We start from the raw sequence: 26,777 nt of genomic DNA, 5'->3' as shown, positions 1-26,777 counted from the left end.
CTTGTGGTAAACAGTCTTTATGGATAAATTGTTAGGTAAAGAGTACTCGAACACAAAAACACACCTCACAGTAGGATGCGTACCTCTTGTAAGAGCAATGTGAAATTGACAGTGGTGTAGTGGGCCAACAATTGTGCACAACCGCGAAGGTGATATACACATACTCCACACAAATGGCACGGAGGATGCAGAAAGAAGGCTCGACTGATGCAGAAAGAAGGCACGACGGACGCAGAAAGAAGGCACGACGGACGCAGAAAGAAGGCACAACGGACGCAGAAAGAAGGCATGACGGACGCAGAAAGAAGGCACGACGGACGCGGAAAGAAGGCACGACGGACGCGGAAAGAAGGCACGACGGACGCGGAAAGAAGGCACGACGGACGCGGAAAGAAGGCACGACGGACGTGGAAAGAAGGCACGACGGACGCGGAAAGAAGGCACGACGGACGCGGAAAGAAGGCACGACGGACGCGGAAAGAAGGCACGACGGACGCGGAAAGAAGGCACGACGGACGCGGAAAGAAGGCACGACGGACGCGGAAAGAAGGCACGACGGACGCGGAAAGAAGGCACGACGGACGCGGAAAGAAGGCACGACGGACGCGGAAAGAAGGCACGACGGACGCGGAAAGAAGGCACGACGGACGCGGAAAGAAGGCACGACGGACGCAGAAAGAAGGCACGACGGACGCAGAAAGAAGGCACGACGGACGCAGAAAGAAGGCACGACGGACGCAGAAAGAAGGCACGACGGACGCAGAAAGAAGGCACGACGGACGCAGAAAGAAGGCACGACGGACGCAGAAAGAAGGCACGACGGACGCAGAAAGAAGGCACGACGGACGCAGAAAGAAGGCATGACGGACGCAGAAAGAAGGCACGACGGACGCAGAAAGAAGGCACGACGGACGCAGAAAGAAGGCACGACGGACGCAGAAAGAAGGCACGACGGACGCAGAAAGAAGGCACGACGGACGCAGAAAGAAGGCACGACGGACGCAGAAAGAAGGCACGACGGACGCGGCAAGAAGGCACGACGGACGCGGCAAGAAGGCACGACGGACGTGGAAAGAAGGCACGACGGACGCTGAAAGAAGGCACGCCGGGCACGGAAAGAAGGCACGCCGGGCACGGAAAGGAGCCACGACGGGCGTGGAAATGAGCCACGACGGGCACGGAAATGAGCCACGATGGGCGTGGAAATGAGCCACAACTGGCATGGAAATGAGCCACGACAGACGCACGGAAGAAGCCACGGTGGACGCACGGAAGAAGCCAGGACGGACGTATGGAAGGAAGTCACAATGGAGGTACGGAAAAAATACTTTAGAATCGAGAGTCCGGCCAGCTTTTATGTAAAAGGCAAACTTTTATGGCTAATAATATATTTATGGCAGATAAATTAATTTTGTCACATCGGAAAATATCATTGTTGCACAACTGTTGGGTTTAAGATTCACATATATGATGAAGCGAGACGAGAGTATACTGTACTAGCAATGAAAGTATAACGGTTCTTTTAAAAGCTTTAACCAACACCTCCTTATGTGCAGCAGAGTTGCTTTGCCAGTAACGTTGCACACAGCCGAATGTGTCAAGTGTGCAGTCAGTTAGTCCACTCAAAAAGGTTCCCTTGGAAGTCACGCTTTCCACTCGACTGGCCACAGACTTGGCTGCAGCCTCAGTTTCCATGCATGTAGAGGGTTTTCCCTCCAAATCATCGTGAAGTTTGAGTGAAGCCTCAGTCAGGTTGCTTTGTCCTGCAGAAAAATAAAAAGGATCATCATGTGAACCCATCTCTCTATGGCAGTCCTGCAATGCATGCTCAAAAGGGGTAGCCCTTCCCAAAGACACTGAAATATTACAAAAAACCTATGCATTGAGATGCTAACAAAGCACACACTGCGTGGTTGCAAACATGAAAAATATGAATAATGAACAGTTATTCAATTTGAAAAAGGGGACGGGGAGGAGTTGCATTTATTGCTTTTCCCAGTTTAAAAAGGAAGCAATTTTGCAAATTGTGTATTTTTCAAAAACAGATGCAACACCGACAAAGTTTTTGAGTTGCTCAATCGAGTGGAGTTCAGGTAGGAGTATGATTGCATGCATGTTGCATAGGCAAATGCGCACGCACGCACACACACTAACAAAAATAAACTCTGTGGTTTAAGGTGGTTTAAAATGGTGGTGTGGTTTTAAATAACCCACGGGCTATACATTAAATTCAAAACTTCCAACTGCGGGCTATACTCCTGTGAGGATTATACGGTATTTCACCATACGGCACGCGACATAACAGGGGGCCCAAGGTAAATTATCAAGGAGGTACAAAAACAGAGAATTTTTTTTTTTTGCAAGTTTAATTGTAGGATCTTTAATTACAGTTTGTTCGCATATTTTATCTCCTCATATATAAATCCAATTCCAAATCTATTTAAGATATCGGTAAAAAGTCTTTGGTAATGCCCACAAAGTCCTCTTCCGTGTCGCTGTGAAACAGCTGAAGCAGCGCCGTGTCGGCAAGTGTGGGTCTGTCACAATCCATATCGCCATCACTATCACCGGCGTCCTTTTCTCCAGATATCAGCCCACTTTTTCATCAACATTCAGTTTGAATTTGGTCATGAAACTTTGATGTTTTCTCTTATTCGAACTGACAGCAAAGAGGTGTTCAGTTACCAAGCAGCAAGCTAGTGCTTGCCAAGCCAGCCGTTCCTTATCAACGGTTTTGAATGGAGTGCTTGCTTGAATGCTTAAGCCACTTGGAGGGTGCTCTACAAGAAACCTGGAAACAGAACATACCTCTGACATTGTGCAGCAGATACTTGTAATGTTATGGACGATTTTGTGGAATGATATAAAATTCAACAGCCTGAAGGGCATTTATACATTTCTAATGGATGAGAAGCATGGTTTCTGGTCGCATTGGCACTCGAAAAATTACAACAACTCTTTCTTAAGATATTCATTTTAATGTCCATTGGTAATTTACGACAGTTGTATTTGAAAAGAGGCTTAGTTGGCCCTTGACAACAAAGCCGTGTCTGTTGCTGGAAATGTGGAGATCACGTATCTCCCGGTCATGTAGCGAGGAAAGTTGGCTTGTGGGGTATACCCTTGTACAGGCTATACATGCCTGAAAACTTCCTGTAGCATTTCTCCCTTGGTGTGGGGTATACCAGGGGACAGGTTATTTGCGTAAAAATAGGGTACTTGTAGTTTAATTTGCATGTTTAGAATAGGTGTATTGTAAACCTCAATTTACGTACAGTCAACATACAGTGCCTTTAGAAAGTATTCACACCCTTTCACTTTTTCACATTTTGATGTGTTACAGCCTGAAATTAAAATGGATTGAATTGAGTTTTGCTTTGTCACTGATCTACACATAATACCCCATAATGTGAAAGTGGATTTTTTTTTACAAATTAATGAAAAATTAAAAGCTGAAATGTCTTGAGTCAAATGAATGAAATGAAAATGAAATGTCTTGAAATGACAAGAATGTCCCCCTTGAATGAAATGTCTTGAGTATTCAACCCCTTTGCTACAGGATGCTAAATTGACCTCAAGAGCATCTAATTTCCTTTAATCATCCTTGAGATGTCTCTACAACTTGACTGGAGTCCACCTGTTGCCAATTCAATGAATTGGACATGATTTATAAAGAAACACACCTTTCTATATTAGGTCCCACAGTTGGCAGTGCATGTCAGAGCAGAAACTCAACCATAAAGTCCAAGGAACTGTCTGTAGAACTCCGAGAAATAATTGTGACGAAGCATAGATCTGGGGAAAGGTATAAAACCATTTCCAGAATGTTGAAAGTTCCCAAGATCACATTGAGCTCCATCATTTGGAAATGGAAAGAATATGCAAGGTGCTATGTCTGGCAATATGCAATGCAAGGTGCTATGTCTGGCTGAAACCCCATTTTGTGCGTCGGTGTGTGTGTATATGTCGGTGTGTGTGTGTGCAGGTCGGTGTGTGTGTGTGTGTGTGTGTATGTCGGTGTGTGTGTGTGCAGGTCGGTGTGTGTGTGTGTGTGTGTGTGTATGTCGGTGTGTGTGTGTGTGTGTATATATATATATATGTCAGTGTGTGTGTGTGTATGTGTATGTCGTTGTGTGTGTGTCGGTGTGTGTGTGTCGGTGTGTGTGTGTCGGTGTGTGTGTGTCGGTGTGTGTGTCGGTGTTTGTGTATCGGTGTGTGTGTGTGTATGTCGGTGTGTGTATGTCGGTGTGTGTGTGTCAGTGTGTGTGTTCGGTGTGTGTGTGTCAGTGTGTGTGTGTATGTCGGTGTGTGTATGTATGTCGGTGTGTGTGTATGTTGGTGTGTGTGTGTGTACGTGTGTCAGCGTGTGTGTCGGTGTGTGTGTGTGTCGGCGTGTGTGTGTGTCGGCGTGTGTCGGCGTGTGTGTGTGTCGGTGTGTGTGTGTGTCGGCGTGTGTGTCGGCGTGTGTGTGTCGGCGTGTGTGTGTGTCGGCGTGTGTGTGTGTCGGCGTGTGTGTGTGTCGGCGTGTGCGTCGGTATGCAGTACTACAATGTATAAAATTATCGTATTTATTTTGTTTTGATATTTTGTCTCAAGTATATAAAACTGACAGTATGTAGCGACAAGGACATGGGTTGAACATCACACCGACTGAACTCACTCCAGATTTCAAGGCACTTGTCCAGCAGCGAACTCGACACTTTTCCCCACTAATGGTGAGTAATAAATGTTACTACTGCACATCAGAATTTTCATTGTCGTTATATATTTTGTTTTGTCATTTAAAGTTAAAGCTGTCCAAGATGATTTATTTGGGGGTACATGGTTTTTAATTGCTTTTCATTTCACAGTTGCTGCATTTATGAGTTTTGTTTTAATGGTTTTGAACATACTACAGTTAAACTATTGGGGGGATTTTTGTCCGAGTAGTACTATACAAAACCCTTAAATGCATTACGGTATATAATAATAGGACCTTGTTCGCATGCCTATAGTCTCTATTTTCCTATGGCAAATCTTGCAACTGATATATATTGTTACGGTTTTTAGAACCTTCACTTTGTAAATTTAGTATTAAAATTTCCTGTGTACATTTCCCCTTTAATTGGCTGTTAATTGAAATGAGTGCACCGTAGCTAGTCCATGTACAAGCACGTAGGCCACCATAGAACCTCTCTATACTTATTTCTTATTCTATGTCAGTATAAGGCTCTGTTTCCCATTAATTGACACTGCATTGCACCGAATCGAATAAGATAGGATCCCTCCGACACCCCCCATGGCCTCCTAAAAAGCGCCAGTATGGCGGCGTTCGCCACTACTGCTTTGGCTTATTGTCAGCGCCTCAGACTCCATTGAACACGAGGTCATCTCGGAGCAGAAGGTGGGAGGAGTCAGCCAAGCGCCAGGAACAAGGCGTGGCTTTGCCAACGCCTCATCAAGGGGCGGGATCGGTGAGCCCTCGTGACCAATCAAGGCCGAGGCGAGCTCACCGATGGGCGTTTCCAAAAGGCCTGCGGCTTGATCACCACGCGCCTCGTAAAAAGGAGGTTGGGAGGGACTGCTTAGGCAGATGAATGAGGAGTCCACCGCAGCCGAGTCGAGTTTGAGGAAGAGTTGAGCTTTGACGGCAGTTTCGACCCGCTGCTACGAAGCAACGCCGCGTGCGAACCAGATTGAGGAGGGTCGGCAGCCGCTTACCTCGAGCCTTGCCGTTTTCACGAACCGGACCCGCATCCTTCCAGCCCTGTGATCCCACCTTCTCATCCGTCCAGCCATCCACCCCTGCCATTCCTGCTTCATTCCCATTTGTGTAAGTCTGACTGTTGTCGGTTTGTCTGTGTTGTCTGGGATTTTAAGTTAAGCTTGTACAAGTAGAATTGCACTGTGTCTTCCTCTTCTGTAAATTGCTTTCGTTTTCTTTCCTTCTCCCTTGGTTCCTTTGATTGTGCAAATAGTAATTAATAATAAATCCCTGTTCTTCCTACCTTTGCCTTCTCTTCTTCACATCCTTTCGTCCTTGTGATTTCCATCATTGAACAGCTGTGGCACGATTTGGCCAACGCATAGGATCGGGTTTAGTTTTTATTAATGGCTCGAGCCACGGGCTGCTAAAAACCGCTCGGCAAAATAACATCTTGTCCGTGGTCTCGAGCGAAGTTGCCCACCTGCCTCGTGGAGGGAGCGGGGTAGCTTCAGGAGCGGAGACGACCAGTGCAAATAGAAGGGGGATTAACCCCCCCCCCCCCCGGCTAAGGGAAGTGCCGTACTCCGTTTCCGTATATATATATTGTTGCAGACGCGGTTTTAGAGATGTTATTTTACCGAGCGGTTTGGTATTACCGCGTCCGAACAGTTACTCCCCGCTTAGAACCCGATTTCACCCAAACGTTGGCCGGATCGCACCGCAGCTAGTCAATAGGGAAAAGACAAAGGCGACACGGATGTGAAGAAGAAGAAGGAATAAAACGAGAAGACGTACAGACGAGTAATGGGATTTATTATTTACACAAGCAAAAAGGAGCAATCAAGGTTTATTTACAACACATAAGACGCAGGTGACACAGTGCAAATACTAGCTTATCTACAGACTTAACTTATTCCCAGGACAGAACAAACAGAACAAACTCACGTCCACAAGAAGGGTGGAAAGGCAGGAGGTGGATGGCTGGAGGGAGAGGGAGGTCCAAAGGGGTCCTGCAACTCAACCGGCGCGTTTAGCAGCCGGCCGCCGTTCCTTTACGGTCCTGCTCCAAACCGCCGTCCAGACCCCAAGTGGCTGTGGGGTGTTGTTGCTGCTGTGGCCTCCGCTGCTTTCCCAGGACTTGTCTGACGCGTCTGGTCCAAACCCTCAACTCTTTCTTGGTTCACTCACTCCTCACCACCGACTCCTCACCGCAACCAACGCAACCACTGACCGCCACCACCGACTCCTCACCGCAACCAACTGACCACCGACTCCACTGACTGACTCTTCACGACTCTCTCTCTTGGTGACCAACTCACTTGCTTCCTGCGTGCGCGCCTTTACAACGCCTCCGGCGATTAAGCCGCCGGCCTTTTGGACACGCCCATCGGGGTGCTCACCTCGGCCCTGGTTGGTCGCGCGACCCTCGGGCTCCGCCCTTGATGACGACGGGCGGGCACGCCCCTCTTCCCCTCTATGACGAGGTGGAGACACGCCTTTCTTCCCCGACTCGAGCACATGGTCAATGGTGGTTTTTGGAGGGGAGGTAATTCGGCAATCGAGGCCCGGCAATGACGGAAGGGGATGTAAAAGGAAATGGAGATTTTGGGGATGGGAAGGAAAGGGAGATTTTGGGGATGGGAAGGAAAGGGGATCTATTCTCTTTCACTGGTGCAATGGAGTACTTCAATTAATGGGAGACACAGCCTTACTCTAAAACACAGAATAAGAGATAACTATCAACAGGGGTATTCTATTATTTGGCTGATGTGTATGCTCGTGGACTAATTATGGGATGCCCTTTCACCTTTACACAGCTCCGAGGTAGGGGGGCGCAGAATAAACAATAATAATAATAGTACAGCACACAATCAAAAAATATACAGTCCTCATCTCCGCAACAATATATATACAGGGGGCTGCAAAAGTAGGTATACAGTAAGGATTATACCAGTATTATAATGGTGGTGCTAGGATTCATTTAATACTAGAATTCATTTAATTCATTAAAATCATTATTACCATTTTTAATATTTTTATTTTCGTAATTTTTTCTATAATACATCTATTATTTGCAGGTGAAGTGGAAATTTAACGATGGCTGGTAATTCAACAGACGAGGAGCGCAAATGGATTTTCAAACAGTACTGGAAGACAGAGAATAGTGAACGAATAGAGAATAGCGACTTCTTTTTCTGGGGATGTGTAAAAGACAGGGTTTTCGCACACAAGCCACGTTCTGTTGATGCCATGATTCAGTTCATACGGGAGGCTTGCGAGGAAATTGATGCTGATAAAGACCTTTGTGCCAGAGTGTGCATGGGTGTCCACACTCGACTAGTGGAGTGTGTGAATGCCGGGGGCAAACAGTTTGAACATTTGAGGGATTAATATGTTTATTATTGATATGCTTGTATAATCAATAAAATACGTTTTGTGCACACGTTTTGCTTTTCATTACTGTATACCTACTTTTGCAGGCCCCCTGTGTATGTATGTATGTATGTGTGTGTGTGTGTGTGTATGTAAATATATATATATATATATATATATATATATATATATATATATATATATATATATATATATATATATAGGAACTTTGCATCCTGTTAAGTAAAAAATTTGGACTTGGCCAAAAAATAATTGACTACCCCTGGTGTAAAGGGGGGGTTATTTGAGTGTATTATAATCGAGAAAACGAAAAGGGTGTGTGTGTGTGTGTGTGTGTGTGTGTGTGTGTGTGTATATATATGTATGTATGTATATACAGGGAAAGGCAAGGGTTTGTGGGGGAAGTCGTAACTCGTATGAGATAAGGGAAATGAAGTTTGGAGGATATGGCAGCAAAGCAAGGTGGGAAGAGCACAGGGGGGAGCTGGAATGTGGGGATGCCTGTCATTGCATACGTAATAGATAGATGACCGCTAATCTCGGGTTTAAGTTAATGTTAAAAAGTGAATCTTGTGAATGTTAAGAATAGTGTATGCTTTGTAAAGGGGTGTCCCGTTGAATCGTTATGTAGTCGTGATATTGGAATCGAAGGACTGTTTTCCTCCAACTCGCATCAAATACAAAGTCAAAAGGTAAACAGTGACATCCACTAAGAAGAACTCGTTGATGCTGTCCTGGGACCTCTGGGTGACGTGGAGCCCCATTTTCATTTTATTTTTAGTCTCCTCAGTCTCAGACGAATAGGCGACGCGCTATTCTTCAATGTTATACATTCGGATCACGCTATGTCTATAACTGTATATAAGCATAATCACAATGCCCGACAGACTCAAACCAAGTGCTGATGGATGGGACTCTGGCCCGATATTTCTTACCCGTCGGGGCAGAAAAGAAGCGGCTCCGAGCTTTAGTTCGGAACTTGTTTGACTCCGGATTACTACTCGAACTTTGGCCTTTTTTCCATCGCTTCAGTTTTATCTTCGTGCTGCTACGCAAACGCCCAGCGCGCACCATGATGGACTTGTATTGTATTGGTAAAACACGTGGCTCAGGCTCACCCACGATATCCTCACAGCTCACATGAACCACGTCACGTGAAATCCGTGATGACGTCGTCATCAACACAAGTTTAGGTAATTCGCGTTGTATTTTCTTTATTGTTAAACATTCCAACTTTTAGACAATATCAGCATGAAACAGCTTGGCCGAAGAAATTGGCCCTCTCCTATGAAACCGATATTGAAATCTGAAGCTCTTTACACCGCCATTGAGTTCACCCAACATTTACACCGCCATTGATTTTACCCAGCATTTACACCGCCATTGAGTTCACCCAGCATTTACACCGCCATTGAATTCGACCAGCATTTACACCGCCATTGATTTCACCTAGCATTTACACCGCCATTGATTTCACACAGCATTTAAACCGCCATTGAGTTCATGAAGCATTTACACCGCCTTTGAGATGAGCATGATCACACCATCATAAGGATAGCGCAAAACAAAACATAAACAAATACAGTTACATTCAAAGTACACCGCCACCATACCAAATAAAATAATATCCTCCAGCGCGGCATTGCCATACATAGTATACACAGGAAGAGGTGTATAATAATAGATTGATTAATTTCATAATTAAAATCAATAAATAGTAATCGTAAAAAAAATTCCTAATGACTTGGCTAATACTAAATAGCATACCTCAACCACCAGTGTTTCATCCGAAGCTGTATCTTTTTGGAAATAAATTAAATAAATCATTAATCGAAAAATTAAATAATTAATCGATTAACTGATGAATTAATTAAACAAAAATATGCTTTCTAGCCACATCACTTGGTCACTACCATGTTCAAATATCAGCTTCCTAGCTCAAAATGGGCCTGAGATATTGCCCAGGTGCAAAAGAAAATAAATGATTAATAATGAAAATAAATAAATAAATAATTTTCGTAAAATAATTAAATTATTAACCAATTGGTTAATAGAATACATAAACCACCACCGTTTCATCCTAATCTGTAACTTTAACAAAATTTATTAACCAAGTCACTCATCAAATAATTGATTAATCAAAAAACAAAAAATAGTTTTTACCAAAGTACACATGAAAGCCCGCTTGGAGTTTGCAAAAAAGCACCTAAAGGACTCTCAGACTGTGAGAAAGAAGATTCTGTGGGCTTTCATGTGTCTTTCACTGAGGAGAGGCTTCTGTCTGGCCACTCTGCCGTAAAGCCCAGATCGGTGGAGTGTTGCAGTGATGGTTGTCCTTCTGGAAGTTTCTCCCATCTCCACACAGGATCTCTGGAGCTCAGCCAGTGACCATCGGGTTCTTGGTCACCTCTATTACCAAGGCCCTTCTCCCCCGATTGCTCAGTTTGGCCGGGTGGCCAGCTCTAGGAAGAGTCCTGGTTGTTCCAAACTTCTTCCATTTAATAATGTTATGAATTAGGGGTAGAGCAATATGTAGATCCAGGTATATCTGTATAGGTAGGTGCTCGACTGTCGTGATAGGGAATCTACCTGTAATAAGTTCTGTGTCGCCCGAATGTCGGAATAAGTTGTATCTGTGTCCATGCCACGAGGGGGCGGGGCATGCCAATTAGTCCAGGGATTATGGGTAAAATTCCCTCGTTTGTCGTTCCCTCTGTGCGCAATCCAATGTCCCTTATGGCAACGCACTCCCATAGACACTTAGATAAATCCATTCGTGCGCACATTAAATAATTCCCCTCTGCCACACAATGACTTTGGACGAGCAACAGGCAGCAGCCACGTAGTACGCCATCATGGCAGACAAACATCGTGCCAGGCAAGCTGGAACCACGCCCAGGGAACATGTGATTGGTTGGGGTAAGAAGCGGCGCACTGATTGGCCACTGACCGTTGACACCTCAGCCAATCAGGGCAGAAGGCGCGAACACTCGGCCAATCAGGGCGGAAGGCGCAAAACCACTGCTTAGAAGCAGGTCGTTGATTTGAGGGGAAGGGCCGGTGACGTCAGAAGGCGGGAAAGACCACAAATAAGGAAGGGACTGATTGGTAACACGGGAGAATTGACGTCAGACCACGGGGGACAAAATGTCGGGCATTCTGGGTTCGGTCATCGGCTTCTCTGGTCGTCTTCCCTGCATTCCTCCCTGCGTTGCTCCCGGCGTTCTTCCCTGGTGGTTCAGTCGTCGGCTTCCCTGTTCTTCCCTGGTCGTTGGGTCTTCCCTGGGTTATTTGTGGTGCTCTTGGTCTTGGTGCTTGGTGCTTGGAGCGGTGCTTGGTGCTTGGAGCGAGGCGTGGTGCTACTAGCAGACGGGACCTTGTGTGCGACCGACTCCACAGCGTGGAGCGAGGCGTGCCGCTGCGCGGGTGGCTCGGGGCCTAGCAGGGCGTGAACGAGGCGGACGAAGGCCTGCTTCACGCGAACACCGGAGCCTGGACGGTTCCTGACGACTGCAGACTACAGACACAGATAAGCTCGCACCCACAAACGCACACAACACGACGCTTCTTTTATTTAATTCATTCCCTTCATTCCCCTGTGCTGTTATTGAAGTGAGGTGTGCGGGATCCCAATTTAGAATTAGGTTTTATCGTCGCATTCCATCGTTCTCGGGTTCCACATAATAAATCGGTTCTTTTTGTACATTTTACCCCCCCCCCCTCCCCCCCGGGTTTGTTTTTGAGTTAATCCCATACAGGATCGAGGGCTGCCGTTGGGGCGTCAGGTAAGAGCTTGCCGCTTCTTTCTCTTCCTTCTTCCTCCCGTGCTAGTATAGTCGAATCCGTCATTGATCGTCACCTCCATTAAGTCGTTTGGGCCATCCGCGAGCCCACGGTATTAACCGAGGGATTCGCGCGACAATAATTATGGAGGCCACTGTGCTCTTAGGAACCTTCAATGCAGCAGAATTTTTTTTGTAGGCTTCCCCGGATCTGTGCCTCGACACAATCCTGTCTCTGAGGTCTGCAGACAGTTCCTTCGACCTCATGGCTTGGTTTTTGCTCTGATATGCATTGTCAGCTGTGAGACCTTATATAGACAGGTGTGTGCCTTTCCAAATTAAGTCCAATCAATTGAATTTACCACAGGTGGACTCCAATCAAGGTGTAGAGACATCTCGAAGATGATCAAGAGAAATGGGAGGCACCTGAGCTAAATTTCAAGTGTCATCACAAAGGGTCTGAATACTTATGTAAATGTGATATTTCAGTTTTTTCTTTTTAATAAATTTGCAAAACTTTCTAAAATCCTGTTTTCTCTTTGTCATTATGGGGTATTAAGTGTAGATTGATGAGGGAAAAAATGAATTTAAACGATTTCAGCATAAGGCTGCAACATAACAAAATGTGAAAAAAGTTAAGGGGTCTGAATACTTTCTGAATGCACTGTACATCGCTATTGTAGGTGCTATAGTTTTCAAATGAGGAGCTTCAAGCGATTTTATGCATGAGGTTTCAGAGTGCAGTTTCAAGGTGCTTTCAGGAATTTTATGTTAGGGCATGGTCTTGACTAACTGCATGCAAAAAGACAATTTTTTTTACCAGAAGAGCATGATTGTTGCACTTCGCAACCCCACTATACCCTTTGTCATTAATTTTGTTATTTTGCACCTGATAAGTTTGCCAAACCCTCATTCTATGGCGCTGCCTTCCCCTCACCTCAGGCTGCCTTCCCCTCCCCTCACGTTGCCTTCCCCTCTCATACCATTTTGACCTCTTGATCCCAAAGTCAAATCAGTTAATCTTTGCATCATAATACATACCTGCACGAACTTTGTTCAAAATCCCATCGCTAGTTTACAAGTTATCATGGTAACAGGATTTTTACCTAACATGACCTCTGACCTTTAAACTCTTAACCTCAAAACCTAATCAGTTCATCTTTACATCATGGAACATACTTGTTCCAAGTTTGATTAAAATCCCTTCAGCCATTCTCAAGTTATCGCGGCGACGAAAAGGTATCACGGGGCGCATGGACGGACAACCCGAAAACGATTCCGTTGGCGGAGGCATAAAAATAATAGTGCATAATTAACATAAGATAAAATAACAACAAAAAGTCTCTCTAGTTTTACATTGGCAAGACACAACATGATGATCAGCAGAGGTTCAAAACTTTTAATCCTCTTCTATGTCTGCTCACACTTCAAAAGCCACAGGCAACACAATACATGCGTCACAAGAAGATATGAACCTCAGCAAGCACACTGCCATTTCATGTACACAAACTGGCACCAAGGTTTATCCATTCTCAACTCGAACTCGGCACCATAACAGCAAGAAACATCTTCACATTTCGTACATAATTCAGACTTCACCAATGAAAACAATAAAGGCAGATATACACTCTGTCATTCTCCAAAGTTACCTACCCCATGATTTTGCTTCTCCCACCCACAAACCCCACCCTCATTCTTACCTTTTAGCCAAGTGCAGAAAAGGTTTAAATGGACATTCAGCCTCGTTTTCTCACACAGGTCTTTATCTGTGATGTACACACGACCAGCCTAAAATCCACATCGATCAACATCTATACAAAGGTTTTTCATTCATGACACCAAGATATTGGGGGTAAACTACACCTTCTTAAAATTTAGGGATGTCAGAATCAAAATTAACAAGTATATAAATACAGTTCAAGGGTGAAGAATATTTTCCCCAACTTCTGTCTTACCATTTCCTTGATCTTGAGACAATTCAAAAATATTTGAAGTGATGTGCCCCACCCCACACCATTCCCACCTCATTCATCCTTATTTGCAAAATCAAGCCAAGACTGCCACAATTGCATGCCGGCATTCACACGGAGAGTGGGTGGCAGGGGGGAGGAGAGGGCAGGTTTGAGGGTGGAGTGGGGAAGGGGGAGCAGACAGTGGGAAGGGGGAGCAGACAGTGGGGAAGGGGGAGCAGACAGCATTTTGACTGCCCCCAACGAGATTTGCACAATCCTGATACAGAGGGAGGAAACGCAGAAGGGGGAATGATACATGACGTTAGTGCCACAGTCTCTTTGCTCAGCTACATCGGAAGAGGAAAAATGTGTATCACACCAGAGTGCAATCTCCAGGTAAAGAAAATTATTCTTCTTTTTCCACCGCTGCATAAAGCATTACGAGAAACTTCACTTTTCCAAAAGCAATGAAGAAAATGAGGTTGTGATACAGTCTTCATGCAAAGGGTATAAAAAGAAAAACTTGGCATACAACAGCAAAGGTTCACGCACTCAAGAAGCAGATCTGTGCAATCCAGCGAACTGCACACATGTTGCAAAATCAATTTTCCTTCCACACCAATCTAAAATCACACCAGTTTCAATAAAGGACTGCATCAAACTGCCGACCACAATGTGTTTTCTTGCAAAAGATGAAGGAAGCAAATTGCCAGTTCACGTGCTCAATACTCTTAACAGGCTGATCGCCCTGCTGACAGTCAAAGGGAAGTTGGGAAAGGGTCGAGGGGTGATGAGCTCCAGCTAATAAGATGCTCGCTAACCAACAGAGCCAGACTCTTTGCCAACCATCCTCCCAGCGAGATCTGGCTTCCACAACAAGGATAGGCATGCTGGTCGGTTGCCTTGCTAGATTTCACTGCTGAGTGTATGGTGATGGCAGCTGGCCCTGTCCGGCCATAAATGCGGCCGTGTTTGGTGAAGGAGGTGGCGTTGGCCGCTTGAAGTGATCAGGACTGCCACTGCGCTTTGGAGACGGGCGCTGGTGGGTGAGGGAACAAAGCACAGAACCAAAAGTTAGTAGAGTAGAAAACAAGCACATTCTTTTTGCAAAAAAAAGGAAGAAATTGCTGCTCGTTATACTTGTGCCAACAGTGGAAGAATGTTACAAAGCAGTCAAAATTACAAGAGGAGTGTCAGACCTGGCAACCTCATGGCCCTTGTGGAGAAGATAAATTATATTGCAGCGTGAATATGTGCAAGATCCGAGGACACAAGACCCACAGGGCTTTAACCAGGTCACGCTGGGATCAATGTCCCGCAAAATGCCCAAACAGATGAGGCCGGACTCACGATGGGATTCAGACGGCCAACTGTTGGAATCAGGTGTTCCAAAGTCGCTCCTCAACAATAATTTAGCAAGGTCTCGTTCACCTATCGGCAACACTGACCGGGTTAATAGCTTTCAACACCGAGCGTTCTCCACCCATGTAGCTAATCCATGTGAGTTTATGTGGAGCAGTATATAATTTCACATGTGGCGATTTTCAAACCTTGCGTTCCCCATTGCAATTTTGTTATGCCTGGGAGGAGCCCACAACTCAACATGGTTTCTCTTTTGTATAAATAATAATGAAATGGGAATTGTGGAGAAAAATCAATAATTCATAAAGAAAAGGGAATGATAAAATGCAAAACTCGAACGGCACTCGGTAGGGCACACACCTCCGCCAGGCTGAACAGTTTATGTTTTGTATCCCACTGATAGGCTGGATCTGGATTCGGACCTGAACCAAAATCTAATCAGCTTGTTCTTGTCAACAAACCAACTCGTCCACCAAGTATAGTCATAACCTGTCCATAACTTTTTGAGATATCCTGCTATGTATCGTTTTTGGCTCTATCTCCCAATGGTGAAGAATCACTTAAAAAAATTATAGTAACCGGATCCGAATCCAGATCTTCACCAAAATCTAATCATTTTGTCCTTGCCACATTTGCTACATGTCTGCCAAATTTCATTTGAATCCGACCACATCTTTTTGAGATATCTTGTTCAAAAACAAACAGGGGTGAAAACATAACTTCCATCCACCTTCTGTGGCGGAGGAAATAACTGGATGGTATGACGTCGTATTTCGACAACGCATAACTTTGAAATTTCTTGAGCGTGATGTACAGTACAATTATGTCGGAAAATGTAAATATATGACGTCATTGGGCACGTGGTCAGGCAGCTATTTTGGATTTTAAAAAAACCCCTGAAAAAAAAGGACTTCAGGGTCTCCGTCGAATCATACGCCAACATCCTGCCTTTGCCTCCCCCGGTTTACCGCGCACCGGACTATGCTCAGGACCACGGTCCGGTTCATGCTCCGGTCCACTCTCCATCCTACGTTCCGCGGCGACGCCCCGGCATACCCCTAGCGCCCTGCACCCCGTACCCCCGCTTGGTACACACGCACACAATTGGTACGGCGGCTTTAGGTGAATTTATCCCCTCAACCCTCCGTTTGTCCCAGAACCCTATCCTCGGTGACCACCGCCACCACACCCCCAAAGACCCAAAATACTCTTCAAGGCCCTGAGGCTCAAAAAGACCCTGAATACCCAAAGATCCTGAATACCCAAAGACCCTGAATACCCAAATACCCTGAATACCCCGAAGACCCAAAACACACCGAAGACCCAAAACACCCCGAAGACCCAAAACACCCCGAAGACCCAAAACACCCCGAAGACCCAAAACACCCCGAAGACCCAAAACACCCCGAAGACCCAAAACACCCCGAAGACCCAAAACACCCCGAAGACCCAAAACACCCCGAAGACCCAAAACACCCCGAAGACCCAAAAGACCCCAAAGACCCTGAAGACCAAAAATACCCAGAAGACCCAAAGACCCTTAAAGACCAAGATGAACCAAAAGAACCTTAAGACCTAAAAGCCCCTGAAGATCCCGAAGACCCAAAAGTCACAGAAGACCCTTAAGACCCAAAAGCCTCTGAAGACACCAAACACCCAAAAGACCCTGAAGACCCAAACCACCCCCAAAGACCCAAAATACCCTTAAAGGCCCAGAGGATCCAAAAGACCCTGAAGACCCAAATGGCCCTGAAGACCCAAAACACCATGAAACCCAAAAGACACCGAAATGGTCAAAGATGCCTACCCCTCTGAAACAATGTGTGGTGATGTGCGCGGAGCGCGCCGAGTCACGCTAGTATATACAATTTAGAAATAACTAGCTGACCAATCAACCTATTCTTATTCCCTATGGTAATTTTTGTAGAAATATTGTCGAACTGTCGCAGTCCTCATTCATGAAAGAAATCCATTGGAACATTAGAAGCTCATAATGAGACGATAAAAAATTGCCCATTACAAATGATAAAATCCCCATCAGCAACACATTCTTTGTACCATGGCAGTCTGTCCAGCTGGGCTGAGCTGCGAGTGCAGGAAGGTGCCATGGTGGCCAGGTGGGGTAGCACGGCTCAGGGTTGTTGGCGGAGTAAACCCTGTAGGGTGCGTTCCCAGGGAAAGCCCTAAGAAAGGTGTGCATTAAAGTGAAACAAACCAAATAAACAGTAAATATATAAATAAATGAAAGGATTTTTTTTTTAGAAATCTCTACTGTGATGTCAGGAACGTTGAGATTTAAGACACTTGGGAGGAGCTTTTTCATACATCGTATGCATTACAGGGAATTAGGAGACAACGGACAAATGAACGGGGGTACATGGGATTTTAATCTGGGATTCCAGCGTCAAATGCTACTTGCTCAGAAGGAAACGCCAAACAGGCCAATCCAATATGGCTAGTGCATTCATCAACCTTGGCTGGTATACAAGACAAGACCTAATAATGTGAGAGAGTATGGTTTTAATCCCACTGAAGAACACAGGGTATAGTGTACCAGGAGAGATAGGCCTGCTGTGACTGGGAGATGATGAGTAAGGAACTGGGCTTGAGACTGTACGTGGACGAATACCCTGGGATGCCATCTCATTAAAATGTCTGGAAGAACAAAAGGGTGAGAGTGAGGGTCATTGCTGTGGAATGCAATCTCCAGCGGTTTTAGACGACGTAGAAAAAAAAGAGACATGATTAGATGTCGAGACATCGACCGATATGTCTGACACCATTAAGTCTATGCTTACTCTAACTTTGACCTAAAACCCCAAGACCATTTGACCTCAATATATAATCTGTACATATGTATCATGATACATGTATTTGGTTTAGTTCAAATCCCTACCTCGGCCATAGCATTTTTTACATGACATGACCTCTCACCTTGAACTTAATGCTAAAATCTAATCAATTTATCTTTGCATCATAATATATACTTATACCAAGTTTGGTCAAAATTCCATCACTGGTTCACAAGTTAGCGTGTTAACATAATTTCTACCTCATGGGACCTCTGCCCTTTGACCCCTTGACCTGATAATCTAATCAGCTTATCATTACATAACTATACATACTTGTGCCAAGTTTGACTTTGATCCTTTCAGCCGTTCTTAAGTTATCGTGGTGAAGAAAACCCATCATGGACAGGCAACCAAAAAACATATGGCCTCTGGTGATTCCGTCAGCTGAGGCATAACTTTTTTCATTGGAAGAGCACAAAAATTATTGCATTTTGGATAGACTACATTGTGCAGATGCTTAATCAGTGGCAATAAAGTATAAATTGGAGTTTTCCAGAGCAAAAACCACAAAATTAACTGGAAAACAGCAAGTAGAACTGGCCGTGTTAACCTCTCATCATCCATCTCGAGGCTGGACTCGCTTTCTGAGAGCTGACGGCAAAGAGCCTCTCGGCGCTCCACCTCACGCTGAAGCTTCCGCTGCAGTCTCAAGTTCTCTTCACGCATGTGCCTCTCTTCCTCCAGATAGTGAGCCATCTTCTCAGAATCTGTGGCAATAAATTACTTATCACACATGAATTAGCAGAATTAAGAGAGAGGAGATGGATAGAGGAGAAGGTGGGATACCTACGTTGGAGTTGATTGGCACAGAGCTGTTGCTTTAGACGTTCCACCTCATGGCGAAGGAAACTGATGTGCTTCACCAGGTTTTCTGGTGTTTCCGACATCTCCATTGAGATTTCCTGGGGAGAAGGAAGAGCCGAAACTGGCTGCTCCAGCTTTTCCTGCAGAATCCTGTACCAGATGGCAAAACCACATGTCTTCTCATCTGTTGTGCCACAAATAAAAGTTACTTACTAAGCAAGGACAGCAAGTCTTTTAGATCTATCCATGAAAATACCACAATGTGGGTCCCTTATTTAGATCAATTTATGGGCAGGTCAGCCCAACAGCCGAGAGCAATTGCTGACATGGCACATGTTGAATAACGATTACGGTACATGTTTGCACTCGCACTACCTACACTTACCTTTTCTCTGCCTCAAGTCGATCCATTCGTTTCCAGAGTCGATTCACAAGTGCCTCTTGCTCTTGCTCCAAAGTGTTTTCCAGGTCAATCTTCTCTCTACGGAGCTGTCAAGAAATATCGGTCAAAACTTGCAATGAAAACATCATGTAATAATACATACATACATATATATATATATATAATATAAACATATATATACACACACACACATATACACACATACATATATACATATATATATATATATATATATATATATATATATATATATATATATATATATATATATATATATATATATATATATATATTAGCTTGGCTCGGCTCGCTCCGCTCGCCTCACCATGCGTCGTTACTGAGGAACGGGCTTATTTTAGCTGAGGGTAATGACTGTCCCTGAGTTGCTGTGTTGTCATGATTTACACCAATCATAATACAAACAATTATTTTGCACAACTGTATTTGTTGTGTTTGTGATATTATATTTTTATAGGCAATTTCGGTTGAATGTTTTTTTTTCAAGAAAGAACCCCTCAGCACATACATAGGGGAGGGGTAGGTGCAGACTGGAAGTTTGGGACGTTTACACCTCACCACCACGTAATTCAAAACACCTCACCATGACGTAATTCAAAACACCTCACCACCAAGTAATTCAAAACAACGCACCACCAAGTAATTCAAAACACCTCACCACCAAGTAATTTAAAACACCTCACAGCCATAAAACACGTAATAAAAACACCTCACAGCCACGAAATTAAAAACACCTCACCACCACGTCATTTAAAAACACCTCACCACCAAGTAATTTAAAACACCTCACAGCCATAAAACACATAATAAAAACACCTCACAGCCACGAAATTAAAAACACCTCACCACCACGTCATTTAAAAACACCTCACCACCACGTAATTCAAAACACCTCATCACCAACTAATTCAAAACACCTCACCACCACATAATTAAAAACACCTCACCACCACATAATTAAAAACACCTCACCACCACATAATTATAAATACCTCACCACCATGTAATTCAAAACACCTCATCACCACGTAATTCAAAACACCTCACCCAACATGTGATTTAAAAACACCTCACCACCATGTCAGTTAAAAACACCTCACCACCACATAATTCAAAATACCTCACCACCACATGATTCAAAACCACCACAACATTATTAAAAAGACTTCACAACCACAGAAACAAAAGTTTGAGGGAGTCGTTAAGTGACAACACAGACACTGCCCAGATGTGTAGATATATAGATAAATGACTGTACCCGAGTTGCCGTTTTGTCATGGTTTAAACCAATCATAATTCAAACAATTATTTTGCACAAATGTATTTGTAATATACGTGATATCACATTTTATAAACCAATGAAGTTGAAAACTTAAGTTGGGAAAAAAAAATTTCCCGAAAAAATTCCCAAAAAAAGAAAAAAAAGAAAAAAGGAAGCCTTTTCAAAAAAAATACCCTTAGGGCATACCGACGGGAGAGATATGTGCATACCAGAAGTTTGATACGATTTCACAAAAGTTTGAGAAAGTAGTTCAGTGACGAGACAAGTCAAGACAACACAACACAACACAGACACTGCACAGATATATATATATATATATATATATATAGATACATGTATATATATACACACATTAACGTGGTTCCCCTTCCCCAATCGTTCACTATTGGTTCCTCCCACCACCCGTTCACCCCAAATATGGAAGACTGTGTGGTGCAGGATCTCTGACTCACTTTTGCGAGATTGGTTGGCTATCTTGTGAGAATGAAGCCTTAATAAGCCATCGACCAATAATAGGCCTGATGGCATTTAAATAAACTGATGAAATATTCCCATATGGTGGTCGAGTTAGCGTGATCTACAGACTCAATAGACGCAGTGAACCAATATAGCAATTTTTGGCAAACAGGACGAATTAATTGGTCCGTCAGTGAAGTGACAGGTAGGCTCTGCTAGTATTCTAGTAATATGCCAAACTACTTGAGGACTAGCTCTGAGCTTGGATCACATGGCGTGGCTTCAAAATCAACATGTAGCTCTCGCCAGGTAAGTGTCGGTATGGCGTCGTGTTTCAGCAATTTACGTGGCTTGTTTCCCAGGTAGTGAGACTGTTGATCAAATATGAACGCTGACCGCTCTAAATGGTCTTCGCAAACAACCCAATATTTTGAATAAACATACGTTTTGATGTTGAATTTGGTTGTTCCTAGGTTTTTCAACCACAAAGAACATGATCATTGATTATCTTTTCGTGGGTCAGGGATGCAAAAAAAACGACTTCTGAGTTCTGTGGGAAAATTTCTCAACGATTCGAACAGTTAAAAGCTTGGCACATCGGCATCTTGAACGCTGGAATAATAACTTGAACGCACATCAGCATCTAGTGATGAAGCATAGATGTACACATCCATCAATGAGTTGTGCAACTGTGACGTCATGCAGATCAACAGAAGTAGCACATTCACCTAAAAAAAAAAAAAAAACACCTTTAGAGGCCATTTTCCCCCGCAAAGCGGGGGTTGGCCTTTTTCGGGGACCGTGGTTGTTGTTGTTTTTCGGTCCCCTTTTTGAAGCAATGTTTTACGGCCGGATGCCCTTCCTGCCGCCAACCCTTTTTGTCGCCTTTTACGACAAACAGGGAATTACCAGTGAACTGGTACTCAATTAGCCGACCTCGGAAGGATGACAGGCTGAGTCAACCCCCCTGGCGTTAATTCAGCGATCGACCGGGATTCAAACCCAGGATCCTAGGATCCTAAGCCGGCACCCTAGCCGCTAGCCCAACACCAGGGCCTAGCACATTCACATAATGGCAGTGAAAATAGTCCCGATTTTAAAACATGATTATCCGGCTTATTATTCTACCCAAAAATATTTTTGTGCTAATGGGTCAGGGATATCATCCTCCAAAACATATCTCATCAAAAAATTTAATCATTGTGTCCTTTGAAGACAGAGAAAGAAGATGATGTACCGCCAACTTTGACTGCTTCCAGAAGAGGTTTATTTATATTTATATATGTCTGGTAATTTTTTTAAATACGTATTTGTACTTGAACATAACTGTCATTAATAAAATTTTAAAATGACAATAGGTGAAAAGCAAAGTTTAATACCTGAAGGAAGGCATCCCCCTCTTATTCCATTAATTAATGTGAGAAAAATTTCCTTGATTTTCGTCATTTCAATATTTGTCACACTTCTCAGGAACGCATCCCCAACATAAACCGGGGACTTGCAGTACAACAAAATGTAAAAGTATTTGTTTGCATGCAAAGACTGTGAAAAACTGCTGCAAAAATGATAAAATTGAAATTAAACATTCTCAGGAGGTTTTACTAAATTTTTCCTCTTAATTTTTCAATTTGTTATTTTATGGTCAAAAGGGAAAAAATATTTGAATACTACATATCAAAAAATGCAGAATCAAAAAAGGCAACAAGTAACTAAGTTAATTAACAAAAAAAAAAAAAAAATTAGAATAACCAGCCTGACTTAAGGTCTCAGTCAGAAATTTCCACCTGCTCAAGTGTCTGCTGCTTGCTGAGTGTCTCACTCTCCAACTTCTTAATTTTCTTCATCAGCTTATTAATCTGGAATTCTTGTTCTTGCTCCAGAGTTTGCTCCAGTTCAGCCTTTTCCTGTCGAAGCTGGCAAACGGCAAAATAAGATTTATTTACACATTTTAAATTATCCACACAACACCATATTATCTACGACTTTGCCCCGACCGTACATCAAAACAAGAAAAAGTTTTTACTTTGAGGGTAGTTAGTGTGATGTGAACACGAACAACAAATATAATCCAGCAAATATAATCAAGCCAACTCCATGATGAAGCCATGTTTCCATTTCCTAACTAGACCTGAGAATGCACTACTGAAGAGGTGCTCGACTTAGGCATGGGTTAAAAAAAAACAAAAAAACATTAAAACACTAACACAACAAACAAATGCCAAGGCCTTCCTAAGGATGTCAGAGGATACAAGTGGAAGGTCGAGTAGGGGGAGGAGGAGGCAGGGGAGAGGGAACCAAAGAAGTAAGAGATAAAGGGGAGAGAAGGAAGGGATAGAAGGAAGAGGAGGGGACAGGAAAGGAGGAGGAGGGGAGAGGGAAGAAAGAGAGGGGAGGGAAAGAAGAGAGAAAGGGGAAGGAAGAGAGGATAGGGGATGGAAGATAGAGAGGAGAGGGGAAAGAAGGGAGAGGGGAGGAAATGAAGAGGGAAAGGGAAGCAAGAGAGGGGGAAGAGAGGAGACAAGGGGGGTGGGAAAGAGGGAAAGAGGAGGGAGAGGGGAGAGGCGAGCAAGAGAAAGAAGGGGGGAGGAGGTTGTGGGTGATAAAGAGGGAGAGAAAAAATAAAATAAATATATCAAAACAATCCTATGTCTGCACTCAGGTGTAAAGTCCCATTTTACTTGTACTGGCTGCATTCCCAAACCACCGTTTGCACTTCAATCACACTTGCCAAAGCTAAGTGTTTTTTGAGTCACTGTATTATGCAAGCTTTCCCACAGAAGGCATGAAGCAATGTTTTCAGAAGGGTCATTTTCTCAATGGAGTCGCCCTCTTCTTCTCTTTCTTGGGCAAACCATAATACAAAAGATGCTTTTAAAGCTCTTCGTTTCATCAACCTACCCATCAATCATCAACAAAAGCTACACAAAAATGATTCATTCAAGAGGATTGAATTGTCACAAATATTCAGTTTAAATTGCAAATGTGTTCTTAACCCCCTCCTATGAACTTGTGCCAAAATGGAACCAGGGCCAACATTCCATCATGGTGCAAAGATCCATCAGCATCACATAACCACGTGCCAACAGCAACTTGTACAGTAGTGTAATTTTCAAACTGCTGCCCACAGAGGCTCCACTTCAAAGGGCTAACAGATGAAAATATGAGTGTGCCAGATCTGGACTGTACGATGGATAAGGCACATTTCAGCATTCCGCCTGAACTGTTCCACGGCCTCTTAACGCTCTCAGGTTCATGCATGGACTGGTCTGACTGTCACGTTGGAGGGAGAACTTATGGAGCCACTTGTACTTTTGCTTTTGCCAAATATCAACTTTCAATTTCTTCAGTCTCGATATACGCTCCACGGAATCGATTGTCACACTCTTCGGAATAAAAAGCAATCCAAAAGAACACATGGTGCGCTATGTCGGAGAAAGCATTAGGATGTTCAGTAGAGTTTAACTTTTGAACTTTTTCTTACCTGGGGATTCTTTGTTGTTCCATTTCGTGAAGAGACACTTTGTTTCAGGTTCATCAAGTGTGAAGATATGAGGGGATAATCATTGCATGGTGGGGGTCTTACAGCACAAAAGGAGAACAAGAAAAAAAAAATCCATATTCTTATTTCTTTTTGAAGAGTAAGACGGAGATTACGTTGAGAATGTCTGTGACAATCCCATGAGTGTTGAAGGTTTTGAGTTTCACACCTGCCCCAACAGCATTCAAGCATTTGAGAACGAACGGGGCAAGAGGGAAAAAGAGGGGAAGAAACACAGTAACCTGCAAGAGGGGTGGATTAGGTAAGGATTAGGGGAGGGAGATAGAAAAGATCATGGGAATGGATTGAGGATGACATAAGATGCGGTGCACCACCTGCTTAAAGCCCTGGATGGGAGAGGGCCGATCTAGTTCCTCAACGGCCTTCTTGAAAAAGATCAGTCACTCAACTTTACGGCCTCACCAACAGCCACGATCTTTCTTGGGTAAACCACATATCTAAGTTGGCATAAAAGCCAGGCACTGACTGGGCATCCTCAGTCGTGAAAGGTCTCATACCATGTATGAAGGCAGCCTCAGAAATCTCCAATCTGGGTTGGCTCTCCTGCCTCACACCTTGCTCAGCTTAACGGCATGAAAACCAAAGCCTTCAGGATTATTGGAATCCCTCGCAATGAAGCTGAGTCGATGAGCTTAATCACTTTCACGTCACATACAGGGTCGGTGGTAATCAGTGTTTGACTGCGTCCTTGCTGGTCTTGCATCCTCTGCTCTTTACATGCTTTTCCCCCTCGACCCCACAGGTTTCTGCAGGGAGGGCGCACACAGTCCACCGTCAACCTCCTTCTGGTAAAACTCCAAAAGTCCAGACTCTCCACTCATTCGCTGCTCCTTTTCTTTTTCCCCACCCATGGAAACCAACTTTCCTATGATCACTTAAATATCATATTTCCCTCCAGGGCTTCAAGAGAGCTGTTCACCACCATCTCAGCTCATTCCCCATCTACAATCATGATCTTTTCTGCCCAATTAACCCTCCCTAAGCCCAACTCTTTTCAGGTTTCCAGTTTTTCCTTCCACTTCTGTGATGGAGAGTTTGTGGCTGTATCCATATTTGTTTCCCTCCTGCATCCTCCTCATACTATCATTCTCCCCCACCTGCTTTATTTCTCCAAGTCTCCCTCGATTTTATCAATCAACCTGCTATTGGTGTGCTGTAACCCTCCCTCCCCCACCTTATTTCTACTTTTTGTTTTGTTCGTTACATCCTGATCCATTCTGTGTTCTATCTCCACCACGAGCCTCGATAAAAAATAAATGAATGAATGATCGTTTTAAGGCCATTTTCCCTGCTAGAGCGGGGGTTAGCCTTGCGGGCCCCATGACAATCATGGTTCCCTGTTTGAGGCAATATTTTTATGGCCGGATGCCCTTCCTGACGCCAACCCTTGGTCGCCTCTTACGATGCACAGGGATACGGTGTACCTATTCTAAATCGGGGTACACACCGTGATCATTCATCCCAGCAAGCTGGTACTCAATTTGCCGACCTCGGAAGGATGACAGGCTGAGTCAACCCCCCTGGCGTTAATTCAGCGATCGACCGGGATTCGAACCCAGGATCCTAGGATCCCAAGCCGGCATCCTGACCGCTAAGCCAACACCAGGCTTTACTCGATAAAAAATAAATAAAAGCAAGAAACAAAATTAAAGAATTTTACATGAAAGCCAAAATGATGTTGATAATTTTTGTACAATACAATGTTATTGGTAACCAATCACAACGTGAAATTACATGCAGAGAAGCATTACAATTTACAATGACCATTTCACTCGCCATTGGAAGATTACTAACACTGTGATGGTTTCATAATGTTATTTTCTCAAACGCAAATTGCTCTGGCAAATCTAATCTGCAGTGGGAGTCGAGATAATGAGCCAACACAAAATTGATCTGAGCTTTAAGAGTAGAATGGCATCACAAGTTTAGGAGGGAGGAAGGGATACAATTCAGTTTAAAGTCAGCAGTCCGCAGGCTGGAAGCAAGGCAAAGTACAAACAGCAACCATTATGTTGAGCATGCCTCATCTTCCAATCCTATTTACACTCCGAGAAGAGAGATGCAAGAGAGCACGTAGGTTCGTAGCGCAAAGCAACCTATAAACAGGTAGCTTAAGGGGCCGTCCATTTTATATGTACAGAGGGAAAGATTGCAATCCGAACAAAATGAGATATGGGAGGAAAATTGGATTGAGGGGTGGTGGCAATCTCCCAAATATTACAACAAC

General features: G+C 44.0%; 2 protein-coding genes across 2 annotated transcripts in view; both read right to left on the bottom strand.

Moving 5' to 3' along the window:
* Positions 1–9,231, bottom strand: part of RRP12 (ribosomal RNA processing 12 homolog) — a 58,410-nt gene extending 49,179 nt beyond the window's left edge. The window contains exons 1-2 of the mRNA XM_078776103.1: positions 9,016–9,231; positions 1,543–1,763 (exon numbers count right to left, since the gene is read on the bottom strand). Of these exons, the coding sequence (XP_078632229.1) occupies positions 1,543–1,763; positions 9,016–9,154 (360 nt within the window). The 5' untranslated portion in view covers positions 9,155–9,231. The remainder of the gene's footprint in view (positions 1–1,542; positions 1,764–9,015) is intronic.
* A 4,009-nt stretch (positions 9,232–13,240) lies between these two features.
* Positions 13,241–26,777, bottom strand: part of CCDC6 (coiled-coil domain containing 6) — a 38,129-nt gene continuing 24,592 nt past the window's right edge. The window contains exons 3-9 of the mRNA XM_068112865.2: positions 22,776–22,904; positions 19,218–19,321; positions 18,819–18,982; positions 18,579–18,735; positions 17,731–17,831; positions 17,235–17,359; positions 13,241–14,853 (exon numbers count right to left, since the gene is read on the bottom strand). Coding sequence (XP_067968966.1) covers positions 14,728–14,853; positions 17,235–17,359; positions 17,731–17,831; positions 18,579–18,735; positions 18,819–18,982; positions 19,218–19,321; positions 22,776–22,904 — 906 coding nt within the window. The 3' untranslated portion in view covers positions 13,241–14,727. The remainder of the gene's footprint in view (positions 14,854–17,234; positions 17,360–17,730; positions 17,832–18,578; positions 18,736–18,818; positions 18,983–19,217; positions 19,322–22,775; positions 22,905–26,777) is intronic.

The sequence above is a fragment of the Myxine glutinosa genome, chromosome 4 (assembly GCF_964187855.1).
Source record: "Myxine glutinosa chromosome 4, kmMyxGlut1.1, whole genome shotgun sequence".
NCBI classification, from domain to species: Eukaryota; Metazoa; Chordata; class Myxini; order Myxiniformes; family Myxinidae; genus Myxine; species Myxine glutinosa.
The sequence above is the reverse complement of the archived record's forward strand: the minus strand, read 5'-3'. Positions and strand labels throughout refer to the sequence as shown.